Here is a 16,587-nt window from a genome sequence, read left to right on the forward strand (position 1 = left end):
TGGGGTATATCCATGTTGTAGCATGTGTGATAATTTTCCCCTTTTTAAGCATAATATTCCATTGAATGTATATATCACTTTGTTGATATAAAACTTTGTTTTTCCATTTATCCACTGTTGCACATTTGAGTTGCTTCTACTTTTTGGCTATTGCAAATAATACTAATATGAACATGGGTATGTAAATATTTTTTGAAATCGCTTTCAGTTCTTATATGCTCAGAAATAGAATTCCTGGATAATGTATCATTTCTTTTTTTAATTTTTTGAGGAATTACCACAGTGTTTTCTGTAGTGGCTGCACCAGTTTACATTCTCTCCAGCAGCACACAAGCTTCTAATTTCTCTATATCCTCACCAATATTTGTAATATCCTGGGGTTTTGTTTTGTTGTTGTTGTTTTTTGGTAGTAGTCATCTTAATGGATATGAGATGATCTTTACTATTTTCAGCATGAAGTAATTTCAAGACGGAAAAATATTTCAGTTTGATTTGCATGTAAAGTCAGCATAAAGCCAAATCATTTTGAAATTTAGATGAAATGAAATTCCATGAAAGTTCACCTGAAAAAATGAGATTTCACAAAATGCACCTTGTAAGATCCATTTGGATTTTTAAACAAATTTTAGTATTCATTTTTGTTCAACTAATTTGGCTACATTTTATTAACTTGCTCATTTGAACATTCTTAGATTTTCTATACTAGATATAGAATTGTGATAGACTGAGAAAACATTTTTCCTGCCAGTAGGGGAATTATCTATAATTAAAACCCACATATCCACAAACCAAATGGGAAAATGGATATGTTTTTAATAAATGGATATGTTAAAACTGGGAGGTGAAGGAAAAACTCTTTTTATTAAATAAAAACATATGTAGAGTATTCCCCCTCCCCCCCCCCCCCCCCCCAGGAAAGTGGACCAGCTTGTTTCTTGTGTTTTCCTACAAATGTAAGGACTTTGGTTCAGTTGAATAAATTCTGAAGTTTGAATGTCTATCCTTTGTACTATAGACTAATATTTACCACCAGAGAGTGGGGCCTTTGTATATTAAGAAGTCCTGAGGGACCTCTGGGTTTTTCTCTATTTGAGCAGGCTCTTCAGCCTTTACCTCAAAGTTTATTTTGTCCCATTATTGGTTGGGGGAAAAATGTAAAGGAGTATTATATGTATCAGATTAAGTATATACAATGCAATAGAAGTTTAGAAAACCAGACTACTCTCTCTATTCCTTCCTTCCTATTTTACTTAAAACATTATTTATTTATTTATTTATTTATTTATTTATTTATTTATTTATTTATTTGAAAGAGAGACTGAAAGAGAGAGAGAAAACAGAAGCAGAGGGAAAGGCTGAGCAGGGCGCCCAGTGTGGGGCTCGATTCCAGGACCCTGAGACTATTACCTAGCTGATAGCAGACGCTTAACTGATTGAGCCTCCCAGGTGCCCAATTCCTTCCTCTTTTAATGATCTGTTGAAATGATAGACTTAGAGATATTCAAGGAGGACTGGGGAAAGCTCAGACAGGCAGATGCACTGTACTTTGTACATTTCTAGTTTTGTATGCATTCCCTCTGGGTTTAAAAAACAAGTTTTCCTTCCTGAAGATTTTGTACATGAAATTTATGATAAAGGATCTTCTAGGTCCATTGTGTTATGCAGGAAAATTACCAGATTTCCCTCTCTGCTCCCTCCATCCCTCTCAGTAATGACCTTTTAGTATTTTAGCTCTTATTTCAGAGCAATGGGGGAAAAATCCAAAATCTGAAAAAGTGAAATGAAGTTGTAAACCCAACGTGACTTCAACCTTCACCCCCTTTCTCCCCAGTCTTGGGAAACTGAGTTTTTGCTTCTTCTCTCCTTGGCAAATGTCTCTAAAGTAAAAGACGATAGAAGATCCAGTTGGTATTCTACTCTGACAATGTGGTTATGAAAGGCTGGTTATGGATACAAAGGGAAAGATAGTTTAATAAGAAAAGAACACTTAGTGTAATACGCCTGGAGTCAGTGTCTGCCACTAATTCCATTAATGTTCTGTTTGAAATCTAACTAAATTCAACATGTAGCCAAAAGTCAGTACAGTGGTTCTTCTCTGATTCTTTGTTGCAGTTAATTTGCTTTGTGAAATACTATAGCAAACACAATCAAGGTTACATAAAAGGGAAAATGCTACTTTATGGCTTTTCATTTTCTAAACCTGTTTTTGAATTTTTCCTTTGGTACATTTCGGCTAGTTTCTAAAAAGTTCACTGTGGGTATTTTTGTAGTTTGGGCTTCAAACTTTCTTTTTCATCAGCCTACCCTCTGTTTTATTAAGTTAAGCTGATCTTTTATGATGAAAATGTGCTTTGGCGGCATTACTGTATAATTTTCTTGGAATGTAAAATGGAAATTGTGTGTTGAAATGCGCATCTGTGAACTCACCCATGAGGTTGAGAATCATGATAAAGCGCTCAGATTTTAAGGGAAAATAATCATCTGACAGAGAGTACTCTGCGGTCAGAGGAAATAATGGTTTTGCTAAGGTTTGGAGGAAGGTGGTATCTTCGGGGCCAATTTTCCACATCCTTAACTCATGATCCAAATAAACACTAAGTGCGGCTTAACTGGTACTTTAATTTTCCATAATGTTGTGTCTGTTCCTCAGTAAAACCACCATTCACTGAGCACCAGAAGTTTATGGTAAGACAAACCTTCATAAAATGCTAATACAGAACTCATTAGAATGCACACAAATGATACTAAAACCAGCATCCAGGATGGACCCTCAGGGTTTGATTCTAGGCCTGGAAAGATGCTGCTTCTTGTGTATATATGTGTGTGTGTGTGTGTGTGTGTGTGTGTATATATATATATATATATATATATATATATATATATATATATATATACATGTCAGCGAGTATCCATGATTAGAAGCATACATATATTTGTGTGTGTGTGTGTGTGTGTGTGTGTGTGGCACGGGATTGAAAAATGGTCCTTAAGTAATAGGAAACATAACAAGATGTTGATATCTGTGATTTTTCTTGGTGAATGAACCATCAGAGCTCAGACGTGAGAGGTGAATATCAGCTGTGTTCAGCACCTAGAAATAAAGTGATTCCCTTCCAGTTGGCTAAGTAGCATCATTAACCTCCCATAAACAAGCAATGTACTAACCAAAACCCCAGCATGTGTTAATGGTAATTTCTGAGGTTTGTACTGAAAGCCAGGGGGGTCTCAATATGAGGACTCCCAGGCCTCATTGGTTTGGTTTACTCCCCTGCACCCTTTGTACTGTCACAGCCTGAATTGTTTAAATTATCAGTCTGTCTTGGGAATGACTTTGTTGCAGTAACTTGCAGGAGATCCCAAATTCAAGAGTGATAGATGTGAAATGGCTACCTTTGTCAGGTTGATGTCATACATAATACGGTTCCTTTCGTTTAATATTCTATAGCTTTGGGCTGGAGAAGGCAGAGTCATTTTTGAAAGGGAAAACATGGTAAAAGAAAAACCTTTAAAAAAAAAAAGAAAAAAGAAGAAGAAGAAAAAAAAGAAAAACCTTTACATTGGTCTCAAGCACTTGCAAGTTTGCGAGGGTTTTAGGTACCTTGCATGTACTTCAAAACCATTTTGTCTAATTTTATGAAAGAATTTACCCCCAAAAGAACATAACCTGGGAGAATTGATAGGTTGTAAACAGAATGATCTGGAAAGGGTATCCTACTTCCTGAATTTTTAATGGGTAGGAAGCCATCTGCTTCTCCATATGGAAGTGTTATCCTCTCCTGCATGAAACCAGCACAGTTAGATGCCAGAACCACAGGAGGAGGAGGCAGCCTTCTTGCTTCTCGCTGCTTTACCTTTTATAGAATTAGTAAAGCTCTCCCTTTCCTCAGAGTTTAGATTTCCTCTTGTTATATCTAAGGTCATGTAACTCCGAGAATGAGCACCTGAAGAGTTTTAAGTGGAGAGAGTTGAACTCCTTTAATAAAATGGTGTAGAAATGTGGTAACTCATTCTTCTTTTAATTTAAAATACTTTCATTGTGTTTTATTAAGTAAGGCTTAACAAATGCTAGAAATATTCTCCTTATTTTTCAGTGATCCCTCTGAAACCTAAATAGCTATTAGTTCTCCCTCTTCCTTGGGATTTTTCAAAGTGTTTTTCCTTTTGTGTGTGCTTTCTGTTTGTTTGGTTTTAAGATATAAGTGACTACTCTGTGGATGATGAGTGCTTGGTGAAGCTGCTGAAGGGATGCTGTCTGAAGAACCTGCAGCGGCCCTTGCAAGCTGAACTCTGCTTCAATCATGTCATCCAAAGGTACCGACCAGCAAGGAAGCCCAGCTGAGTGCAGTAACTTCCCAGGGAGTTACTATGAGAAAGTCATGTGTTCTCTCTCACTGCTAGTGTTTGACATTACCAGGAAGAGAATCCAGTAATGCTCTCTTTGTCCTTTGAGAGCAAATTTGTAGCCTCGGTAGAACATGGCTTTATGCATTTGCACTTGGTGTTTAAGGGGAACACTGAATTCCATGAAAACTAAACACTGTTTTCTTTCTTTCTTTTTTTTTTTTTTAGATATTTATTTATTTATAAGAGACACAGAGAGAGGCAGAGACATAGGCAGAGGGAGAAGCAGGCTCCCTGTGGGGAACCTGATGTGGGACTCGATCCCAGGACCCTGAGATTATGACCTGAACCAAAAGCAGATGCTCAACCACTGAGCCACCCAAGCATCCCTAAACACTATTTTCACCCTAAACACAGGTGTCCTTATAAGAGGAAAGAAACCATTTCTATTTCCCAAATTAATACCACCCTTTTTTAGTAAAAGAAGTATACATTGAGTTCAGTTTTACTGGTGTTTCTAGAAGGATCAAAAGTATGACCCATTTGTGCTATGCTGTTATGTTTGTCGAATCTACAGTGAATTGTTTGCTCATGTGTTCTGTAATTTTGGATCGTGAGCTCCCCTTCAATAGGTTTTATCTTGAGACACTTTTGAGGCTAGGACTGAAGACTCTCTAAAGTGATTTTTGCTTTTATTTCTGCCAGGTGCCCCCAAAGCTTTTTCAGCCCAGGCTTACTTTCATATTAATGTCATTGCTTAGAGGTCATTAGGTCATTTGGGCCATATAAATATGAACTGCCAATTCATTTGAGGACAGGCCAATTGGTTATTAATTTCCCAAGGAATACATTTTCCCCTTCTAACCTGGAGTGCAGGCTGAGGAGCCAACTGCCCTTGTAGTCCTCCTATGCCAGGGAGTGGGTTTTTCCAAGCCACCCTTTCTCTGTTGGAGAATGGCCCCAGCTTTATATAGAGGGCTCAGTCTCTGCTCTTATGTGGACTCAAGGCTTCATAAGCATGGACATTGAGATATAAAGCCCTGGTTGATTAAGGCCAAAGCAGATCCCAGGACTGCTTTGACATCATCCATATACTTAGAGTTCTGGCTTTGTTTTATTTTCAGTTTGAGAATTTTTCTTATGTTCTTGTGATCTGAGCTATGCATTTGGAAGGCATTACTTTACAAATATCTTTGATTGGGCAGCCCAGGTGGCTCAGTGGTTTAGCGCCACCTTCAGCCAAGGGCCTGATCCTGGAGACCTGGGATCAAATCCCACATCGGGCTCCCTGGATGGAGCCTGCTTCTCCCTCTGTCTGTGTCTCTGGCCCTCTCTCTCTCCCTCTCTCTCTCTCTCACATGAATAAACAAATAAAATCTTTAAAAAAGATCTAATTTAAACAAAAAACAAATATCTTTGCTTCTTGATATTTTATCATTAGACTTAATAATATTGCTGAAAACAGAAGTGTTAATCACTTCCTTATTGACCTTTTTTTTTTAGCCTTATGAGACTTAACAATAGAAAGTAATAGTGTTCTTATTTCTAAATGGAGTCATTTCATGAACACAGTCATTTTTTAGGAGGATGACCTTGTCCTTTCCAGGATTAATCTTTGAAGATCTGCACACATTCATCTTCCTAAGAGGTGTAAACAATGCTCAGTGCTGAGTTTAGATTAAGGAATAAAATAGAAGATAAATTATGCAAAACATGCTGTTTATTGCCATAGCTTATTAGATTCCTTAACTATATAATGACAGTCCTCTCTGATAATAGGCTTAGTGCTGTACCTGTTTCCTGAGGAATGAGGAAAATGTATTGTTGAAAAAGAATTATTTGTTTCTTGTTCTGTTAAAACTTAGTGACTTTTTATTCACTCTTTCAGTGAAAAGCTACTGAAGTATGACCACTACCTGGTACCATTTACCCTGTTTGAATTGGCCTTTTTGTACAAAAGCCAAGGGGAAATTGATAAGGCCATAAAGACCCTAGAAACTGCAAGGTGAGTGACAATGGCAGCTTTTCCTGCTTGCTATGAAGTCAGGAACTTTTGTACCAGTATAACCACAGCATTAATATTATATACTTAGAAGTTAAAACATTATTGAAAAATGAGGAATAATGTTATGCTCATGACTCTTGCTGTAGTTGTGCTATTTCCAAGCTTTTTAATGCCTGACCCTGTGACTGTGTACAAATGTTGTGATTATAGGCATCTCTATGACAGATTTCTAACCTATTCTCTTCTGTATTGGGATTGGCAAATGTTTTCTGTAAAGGGCCAGGTAGTAAGTATTTTTAGTTTTACAGTATAAGGTCTCATTGCAACTTCTAATTGTGTTGAAAGCAGCCATAGAAAACATGTTAATAAATGAGTGTATCTGGATTTGGCCAATATTTTGGTCATAATTTGCTGACCCCCTGGTGTATTCAACTATATCTCTCATTGCCTTGAAGAGCCACCGATTGGAAGAAGCCCTCTGTATCTTTCCCTGGCTCTCTTTTCTTTCTGTCCACTGTGGTAATTTCAGAGCATTTTCATTTCTACTAGGCAATGGCTCTCAGACTTGTGATCACAGCTCACTTAAACGCTGTGATCTATTTGCCTTGAGTACTTCTTACAGTGGAGAAAAAATGACGTAATGGCTTTAAGTCTAGTGATTCATTGGTTTGTTCATTTATTCAAATTCAGTGAGTATGCATTGAGCACTTATTATGTGCCAGACACTATTAAGGCTCCAGACAGATATCTATGTATAAACAGGCAACATTGCTTAATTCAAGGGAGATGTTAAATAAACAAATAGGAAAACCATCAATGGTATACGCTTTCCTGAGATTTATATAATATGATAAGAGTCCCTGGGTATTACCTTAAAATGGGTTGAATCTGGAAAGATTCCTTGAGGAGATGATCTTGTAGTTGAGATTTGCATATTTAAAATCAGTCTTGGGAAGATCAATCACAGAAGACTGGGTGGGGAGCATTCCTGGCTGAAGCCACAGCTGTGAATCTTCTAAACTGGGAGGTTGAGCCTCTAGGTGGTAAATGATGCTCTTTACCAAAATGGGGTATGCTTAGAAGAGTAGGCTCCAGGAAAGGAGAAAAAAATACTTATGTTTAGCACCCTGGGATTTTGAGGTGCTTATTAGTTGTCCATGTGGAGATGATGGATTGGCAGTCAAATATAAAAGCACGGAGTTCAGTGGAAACATCAAGGCTGAATGTGGACATTTCAAAGTCACCTGCACAGAGACAGTGATATTTTAAAACCATGATACTTGATGAAATCATTCTGGGAAAATAATATAGCTAGAGAAAGAGGTCCAGTACAGAGCCTTGGGATATCCCACCATTTTAGAAATGAAACCATAAGATTAAGAAGAAGTGGCCAGTGAGTTAGGAAGACACCCAGGAAAGCCAAGTGAACAAAGTGTTTCAAAGAGAAGAGAGTGGTCATTTGTGACGATGACTGCTGAGAGGTCAGGCAAGGTGAGCCCAGAGAAGTGGCTGCTCAACTTGACAGCATGACAATCATCAATGACTTTGACCAGTGAGGGGAGGCGATGGAGTCAGCTACTTTAGGTAACTTTTCAGGATGTTTTGCTGTGAATAAAGCATAGTAACAGGAAGGAAGCTCCCTGAAGCTGCTTCATGGAGCCGAGAAAGGTGGCTGCTGCTGCTGCAGAGTGAGTCACTCTGATATTTAAAGCTAATTTGTTGAAAGTGAGAATGACTCATATTTCAACTGACATATATGTACCTTCAAATCTAGCTATTGGAAAATTAGGAACAATTGTTACTGTTGTTGAAAGTATTCATTATTTGGACCTACTTGGTGTTACCTAAGCAGTGCAAAGTAAGACAAATTTATAATGATGAAAACAAAAGACTGGCAATTCACTACTAGAAAGGAAGACCATCAGTGATCACAAGTCACCACTAACTCAAGCCAGTGCTAATGAAGCCACCTTAAACAGACTTCCCAGTAATTTCAAAACTTTCAATTGTCTGTACTTTCCCTTTTGCAATTGGAGATTCACAAAGTTGCTAAAATGAGTGGCCAGACATTTAGGAAAGTGTTCAGTTACATCTTGTGAATAATAACCCCTATCCAGGTTATCAGTGAGCAGCTCTTAGAGAATGAAGAGCTATAACAAGAAGGCTTTGCTACTGCAAAGGAAGGGGTTACAGGTCATCCACGGGCCAAGGCAGCGTATGAAAGCAGGAGCCCAAAGTCAAAAGCCATTCTCTTCTGCTGATTCTTAACAATTCTAGCAGACAGAAGCGAACTTGGATGATCCAAGTAAAGTTTTTAATTAATCCATGGATTTCTGTGGCCCCTTCTGACATTGTCACACAATAATTATTGGCCAAACCATTGCTAATTTGTCTGAGAATTGGAGTAACTTTGATGTCACCATAATCCTTTTCTTTGTTGTAGTTGTTGCATGAGAGTTTCAGAATGATTTCTTTGCAGGAGGGATGGTGATTGATCATGTTAATGTGAGGCTGCCTTAAAATTCTTGGTTTAGAAAAGGAGGTCAACTATTTAGGAATAGTTCACAGAATTTGTTAAACCCTCTTCATAAGCTTCTTTCTGTTTGAGTGGTTTTGTCATTAAATAGAAAGTTGCTACTCAAAGTATGACTTTCAAATCACTGCCAGGAAGCTTCTAGAAATACAGAATATTGCCACCCTCCTTCGGTCACAGGATCAGAATCTACATTTTAACAAATTTGCTGTTAATGCTTATTCACGTTTGGAAGCAAATAAGGAATAAAGATGAGAAGAAGGGGAGGTGGTAGTATTACCCTTGGATACAAAACAATTTTAACATTACAATTTTATTGTTATTATTTTTAGAAACAACTACAAAGATTACTCCATGGAGTCCAGACTACACTTCCGAATTCAGGCAGCTCTTCACCTCTGGAAAAAAACTTCCTCCGATTGATCAGAACGTGAAGGATGGAGTTTTGCCTCAGTTAGCAATGGCATCTGCTATAGATTAGACCTTGTATTAAAGTGGAAAATGATCTTTTGAACGAGAGACAAAAAATTAATTTTATTGTCAATATTTTCTATTATCTGTGTGGTTTACTGTTGGTCTGTGTAAATGTGGGTTTTTTTTTCATATGAAATGATGTTCAATGTTCAGTACTATCTAGAAAATTCTTATATTTTGCCTCTCCAAAAATAATTTCATATTAGATTTGGAGAATGAAGAAGTATTTTAAAGGACTCACAGGTACAATAAAGTCTGATTAGATTATTTATTTTTTTAATGTGGAAATCAATGTTTAAGTAGCAAATGGCTTATAAGTTGGGCCATTTTTAGATTTGGCTAGTATTTGAATTTAATTAAAAGGGAAAATAAAAATCACCTACATTCAAAGTAGATTAACAATAACCTGAAGTCTCCTGAATAAGACAGGTAGTGTGTGTGAATAGGGACAGGATAATGTCCTTAAATGGGTTGAAGGGAACTTTATCCAGAAAAGATGATGAAATATTAGGTTTTGGGTTCTTTTTTTTTAATTCTTCACGTAACTTAAAGATGGTAACATTTTTGAGTGACTATTCTTTTTTTGAATGTACTTAAGTCTATTATAATAACAAACTTCAAAAAAGTATCTAAAGGGAAGAAAAAGTCATATTTTAGAAATTATCCTCAACCTTAGCAATGAAAGTCTAAAATGCAAATGTTGATTATTTTTTTCTATAGGAAACAAAGTTCCTGCTGCTTTAAATGATAATGTAAAATATCAATAATTTTTATACTCATGATGCTGGTGAGATCTAGTTTTCTAATCTGTCTAGCACTGTGATAGTTCCTTCTAAATATCTGGGCTGTGCTTAGTCCTTTACCGGGGAAACACAGTCAGGGCCAAATGTGGAAGCAAGCCTTGTTCTGTTACTGCTTAGCAGCTGCCGGGGTAACCTTGAGGGAGATCCCCGTTCTCTGCATCAGCATATTTTCATCATCTGTGAAATGGAAAAAAGAACAGATGACTTTTCAAGGTCTCTTTCAGTTTTATAACTGTGAGTCTGTGTAATAGGTATTTTCAGCAGTGTCAAACTGTTTAACGCAAACTATCACCACAAAGTGCGTGTCTTATTTTACAGTTGTCTCTGCCTACCCCTACTCCCCCCATTTGTACATTGTTGGGGCTAATGACAGGATTGCATCCAGGGTGAAGAGAAACCATTCATGGATCCATAAATCAGGGTTTGGTCCCATTTCTATTCTATTTTGAAGAGTAACCTATCATGGAAACTTCTGCCGCTAAACAGAATAGCCTCAGATTGGGAGTCTGGAGCTCACCTCTGGTAGTCAATAGTTCCTTGATGTGGAATAAGTCATTCGTTCTTTCTGTGACTCTGTTTCCCCAGTGGGGATGGTGACATACTGCTTGGTGCTTGTGATGGCTCAGTTAGACAATGCACAGATAGCTTTTTGTAAACTGCGAAAGGCTATGTGAATTTATGAGTTGCTGTAATAATTAGGGTTTTTATGCACTGATTACAATATCAACACAAAAATTTTGGCTGAGTGTGTGGTCTCTGATGTGAAATGAAAGAAGTGCAGAAATTCAAACACTTTTAAATTTATTTTTGTGTTTGGCACTGACAATAACCCAGATTATGAATTTGCTCCTTGCTGTTCATTCCCTACTACATGAGTCGGTACCCAGCAGGAATTTTGGTCTTGTTTTCTTTAAGGTACTAATTCTTGACCAATACTGAGGGTATGTTTCCAAAGAAAGATGATTAATACAACCTGAGTTAGAGAACTAGACCTTCAGACAGCATGGTGGGAGCTCTCACTATGTGCTATTAATATGAATTACGTAGCTTTATTTTAGGTCCAGACAAGAGGAAATAAAATGAACTGTTATTAAAATATCAGCAGTGAAATATGTGTCAGAACTATTTTGTATACAATTTGAGAAATAGTTTATGAATTCCTTAGAAGAGCTTTGGTAGCATTATTTTTTTAAAGTATAAACTCCCATATTGTTTTTGTGAGAAGCTGCAGGTCAGAACAAAAGTCAGTAAAAACGTATCTTTCTGGTGAAATTTGAAAACAATATAAGCTATCGTGGTTATTTTTATATTGTTTTAAATCTGCATTACCAAACAAATATAAAGGAAATTCCTATCATAAAGTTTTTTCTTTGTTATTTTTTTCTTATTTTGTTTTCATTTTTACCTCCTAATCTTTTTATAGTTACCTGGTAATTTGGATACTCTATCCATTGACTGTTTAATTGTTGTAATATCATTAATGCTACAAATAAGTATCTGTTTCCTGGCCTGTTCATGATACCCCGGTTGCACCAGTTTCATATGGCACCAACTAATATTGCATTTTTGGAATTACTTTGGATTCAGGCTGCTTTGTGAAGAATGAGTGTTGAAGTGACAATATTTTATCTAATGTTTTGAGGGGCATATGTGACGGGTTTGGACTGCCAATGTGTCTGACAGTTTGTGCAATTTGTGTAGTTTTTGGTATAATTTTCTTTTCTTTCATTCTTTTTTTTTTTTTTAAATGGAGAGCCAGGGTTCTGATTAGTGCTGTATAAATTTAAGACTCAAGTAGAGGTTATGCTTTGTAGGATCTGTAACAAGAAAGGCACTATTTCTGCTTGATAATTAATGGAAGAATAACTACATTGACTCTTACATGGATGTATATTTTAATGTTTTTGTGCCTCTCCTGGATGCAAGAAGGCCTCAAGACAAAGGAAGCTCATTGATTCTGTTTCATCTATAAGTGGGTAGAAGCTGTAGGGGGGTGAATTTCAAATTAATCTGAGACAAGGAAGATTTTTAATCATTGAAGCAATCTAACATAACTTCCTCTTTGGCAAAGTAGGCAGGTTAGCAGAGCTATGTGATGTCATTCTTACCTGGCCTGGGAACTTACAGTTGAACTTTGAGGTCACTCTATGGGTCTTTGATAAGAGCTTCAATTTTAGTATCTGTACTACTGAAGCAAGCACTGAAAAGGGGTTCAACTCAGTGGATGTGTATAAAGAAGGTTTCCCCGCTTTCAAAGACAAGTGAGTATTTCTTCTTTTGAAGCTACTGTAGACGTAGTTACATTATGATAGGCACTAATAGTCCCTTTGGCCATTATGAATCTACTTCTCATCCTTCTTTTAAAATGAATCTATTGATTCTTTGTCTATTGATATTTTCTTGTTAAAGTTTTTCTTCCTTTAAACACTGAAAATAATAATTGAAAAGGTCTTTGTGACTAACTGGAAAAATTTCTGGCATTACTCTAATTCTTTGTTGATTTTCCTTTTTACATATTTCTGTTTTTCTCCTATTCTCTCTATCTTTATAAATCATAAATTCAAATGCATTTAGTTAAAATGAGTTAGTGAAAACTCTAGTGATTGTTTAGATGCCCTGAGATTATGTGATTCATCGGGCCTGGAATGGATCTTGGGAAATTATCTCCTCCCCCACCCATCTTGGCTCTGGATGGTGTTTCCTCTGCAGTCCTGCTCTGTCTGGTATGGTGGCCACTGGCCACATGGGACTATCGAGCACTTGAAACATGGCTAGTGGCCTGTGTTGGAATGATGCCGAGTGTCAGGAAGTGCTCACTTATACATGCTGCAGTTCTATTTAAAGTAAAGGTCCCCTGAAAGCATGTTTCCTAGAGTTCTGGCTTTTACTTGCTGTCTACTATGATCATTCAATCACCATCGTTGCATTTTCAATTCTGGTTTAAATATGTATCTTTGAGGATTGCTTTTTCTGTTCAACTGCTCATAAACTTTCATTTCATCATTTTATTCTGCAGATGATCAAGGTCATCTTTGATTCTTCTCCACTCTCCCAGAGCTCCTTAAATACTAGACTGAGACCTTATTTTTAACATTTTTTAGTCTTATTTTATAGACATTCCTTGCTTTTCAGATGCAACAACACAAACTATTAGAGTTGTAGAGTGACTCACCTTGAGATGTTAGTAGATTTTATGATTAAAATAATATGTGTGTGTAATATATATATATTATATATATATATATATATATATAATATATATATATGTAGTTTCCATGCCCAACATGGGGCTTGAACTCATGACCTGAGATCAAGACCTGAGCTGAAATCAAGAGCCAGATGCTTAATTGATTGAGCCACCCAGGTGCCCCTAAAATAATATTTTCTAAGATTAACATTATTCTGAAGAATTGGCATCCAGTGTTGAAGCTTTAATGTTTCAGCTCATGAAAATTTCAGCCCATTGACATGACTCAGCTATGCCTCTATGACTATTTAAGGAATATTAGGTACTGGTTACCCACTTATAGAATAATTTGGCAGATAGTTTATTTAAAGTTATATATTTTAAGCCTTTTGCTGCCTATTACTAATATTTTTAATGTGTATGATATACTTAAGTGATTTGTCTTCATGTAATTGACATTTTTATTCTCTGTAGGCATCTTTAGATCAGATAGGTAGGTAGATAAAAAACCGTTTATAAATATGAAGTAGACAATGTTTTATTTTGTTCTTTCAGAAAGAATGCAGATATTTCTCCAGATTGTCTCCCTTCCTGCAGACCAGTTATTTATATATTTTTCTTTACATATTAGATTGCTTGTTTGAAACCTTGTTCCTGCTTCCCATTGTTGATAGCTTTGTCTTTTTTATATCTGCTATTAGATTTAGTTGTTTCAGATTGTTGAAATTGAAATGTAAGGAAGGACATATCAGAATTTATCATGGGGGAAAATACCTTCTCTGTGGAGCAATTCTTGTCTGATTTTGATGGCGTGGAAGTCCATTCCAATCTGCTTATGACTTGAAAACTGCAGAAAGAAATGATGCAAGACTGATTCAGAAGGCTGAGCAGGTTCTTGGCCTGATCCATCCCAAAGGGGTAGGTGGATCCAGCTTTGGTGGAAGTCCAACCCCCATTCTGTCCAGTTTATAAATGTATCAACACATTAATGCTGTAACATGACCTTGCATGGAAAATTCAAAACAGCCCTCTCACTGTATTTAATAAAGAATGCATACTGATGCCTACAGATCAGGTATTTAATAGGAAATCTCAAGGTACTTTGAAGTATAATACTAAGCTTTATAAAGTAAATCTTGTATATTAATATACAGTACACCTTGTGTGTTAATCCAATAGTTCTTAGAAATGCAATTTAAATGATGAATGCACGGGATGCTGGCATATCCCAGTGGGCACTTTTGTTTTATTGCTACTTAACATTTTCTAGTAAATTTGTTTTAATTATTGGTAGTCTGTTTGACATTATTTAGGAAAAAAAGTTGGTCTCAGTGTAACAGAACTGATAACCAGAGAAATTGGATCCAATAAATATGTTAAAGAATATTGCTTATCATTTCAGTTTTAAAGAAATTATGTTATTTTGAAATGCTGGAAGATCATCCTCAATTTGAAGGGATGACCCTCCCTGCTTGGGAAATCATACAGACATTTTAATTCATTCATATCTTTATTGGAAATAAGTTTCCAGGTTAGTAAATGCGTTTAAACAATTTCCATTAATTACTTTACTTTTTACCTGAAATGATTTTATTCTTCATAGTAAACAGTTGCTTTCTATGCAGTGATTTGTTTTTTAAGGAAATGGTTTACACGAAAAAAGAGATTACGATAAACATTATAAATCTTAGGCTATTGATTTAATGGCTGAAGAAAACAGTATGGTTGGGTACTTTGATTTGCAAAAGGAGAACACACATGTTCTACTGATATGTGCTATCCAGAAAAATTACTTCATTCTTAACCAGTATGTCACATTCTCATGTTGTCTAAGGGGAAAATTTTTAAATAGCTTATTATTTATTATTTTTTCCCCATTGCTAACTGTTGACATCCAAACACCTGAATGAATACCAGCTGAGGCATTTATATGCTAGTGTTTTAAGTATTTATTTGCAAATATTCATAGAACTCTTGAATTTTTTGATGCAAGTTGCTAAATCAGATGTAAAGGTAAAATATATATTTAATAAGGGAGAAGTATTATTTTATTACTGAAATTTATTTCTAAAGCAAATTTATTTTGTAGGTATTTCACTTGGGAAATTTTGCTTTGCCTTAAAACACAAACAAAATAAACCTGTCTTGTGATCTGCTTACCTAAAAACCTTTAATGTTTCCTTGCCATGTAGGTGAATTTTGAAATTCTTCAAAAATGTATATTTTTCACTTTCATTTGGATGAAACAAAAATAGTTAGAGGTCATAGACTTTGTAAATCAGTGTGTGGTTTCCTGTGGAATGTACTTTATCATTCAATGTTTTATTAGTAAAAATTGCCAACATTTTATCTTCCCTCTTTCTCTTCTCATTACACTTGAATTTAGTTTCATATCTTTTCCATTCCCAGTGGTCACAGTTTTACAGAGCAAGACATTTTTAGAAATTTAAGATGTATGAGTTCTATGTAAGATGAATGTGTTAGTAGCATCCATCTGCTGATCAAATAGGCATTGGATCTGGTACCAGAAAGTGAAATAGATTATATCTATAAAAGCATTTTATCAATGTAAGTCAGAAAGAAAGAAGAAAACTGTGAACCTCTGATATTTTTAATATAAAAACTGTGTTCCTTATGAGTATTTGCTTGCTGATTTTGTGTTAATGTTATCACCTATGATTTGTAAGCTAATGCTGATATGACATCTACATTTTCAACATGAAGACAACAGTTCCTGTAGCATATTTTTAACATTTAAGACATTTTTGAAAACAGATGCCATCTTAGAAGTTGTATTTTTAAGTGCAAATAAAACATCCCATCTTGAAAGTCAACATGCTTTATTTTTCATTCCTCAGTATTACATTATTAGATGCCTGTTTAAGTTGCCAGGTATTCTTAGAACTCTGAATTCTAATATCGCTACAGCTCATTTACCTACAATGTGCAATTGAATTGTTAAAATGTTATTTAAGTAAATTCCACTTGATGAAATTACTCTTATTGTGGTTGGTCTACACTTAAAAGATGTACCCAACATCTCTTTTGCTGGTCTCTAACTCTAATGTGATGTGTACTTAAATTTTTGTTTCTTGGTAAGACTTTAAAACCTTTTCAGCAAATGGAAAGGTCTCTCTTTGTGTCATGTTCTTGACTGAATACTAGGAATGAAGATAAATGGGGGATGACAAAGTTGTCTTGAGAGAGGATCACCTTCCTTTCATCTTTTTATAACCTAGTAGTT

General features: G+C 35.8%; 1 protein-coding gene across 4 annotated transcripts in view; it reads left to right on the forward strand.

The window, feature by feature from the left end:
- Positions 1 to 16,177, forward strand: part of TTC39B (tetratricopeptide repeat domain 39B) — a 130,920-nt gene extending 114,743 nt beyond the window's left edge. For 3 of the 4 annotated variants that reach the window (XM_072728240.1, XM_026001423.2, XM_026001424.2), the window contains 3 exons: positions 4,194 to 4,311; positions 6,230 to 6,346; positions 9,212 to 11,517. In XM_072728240.1, coding sequence (XP_072584341.1) covers positions 4,194 to 4,311; positions 6,230 to 6,346; positions 9,212 to 9,302 — 326 coding nt within the window. In that variant the 3' untranslated portion in view covers positions 9,303 to 11,517. Of the gene's footprint in view, positions 1 to 4,193; positions 4,312 to 6,229; positions 6,347 to 9,211 lie in introns of all 4 variants that reach the window. The other variant, XM_072728239.1, reaches the window with a different exon arrangement.
- Positions 16,178 to 16,587: the final 410 nt, after the last annotated feature.

Source organism: Vulpes vulpes, chromosome 12 (genome assembly GCF_048418805.1).
Source record: "Vulpes vulpes isolate BD-2025 chromosome 12, VulVul3, whole genome shotgun sequence".
Lineage (NCBI taxonomy): Eukaryota > Metazoa > Chordata > Mammalia > Carnivora > Canidae > Vulpes > Vulpes vulpes.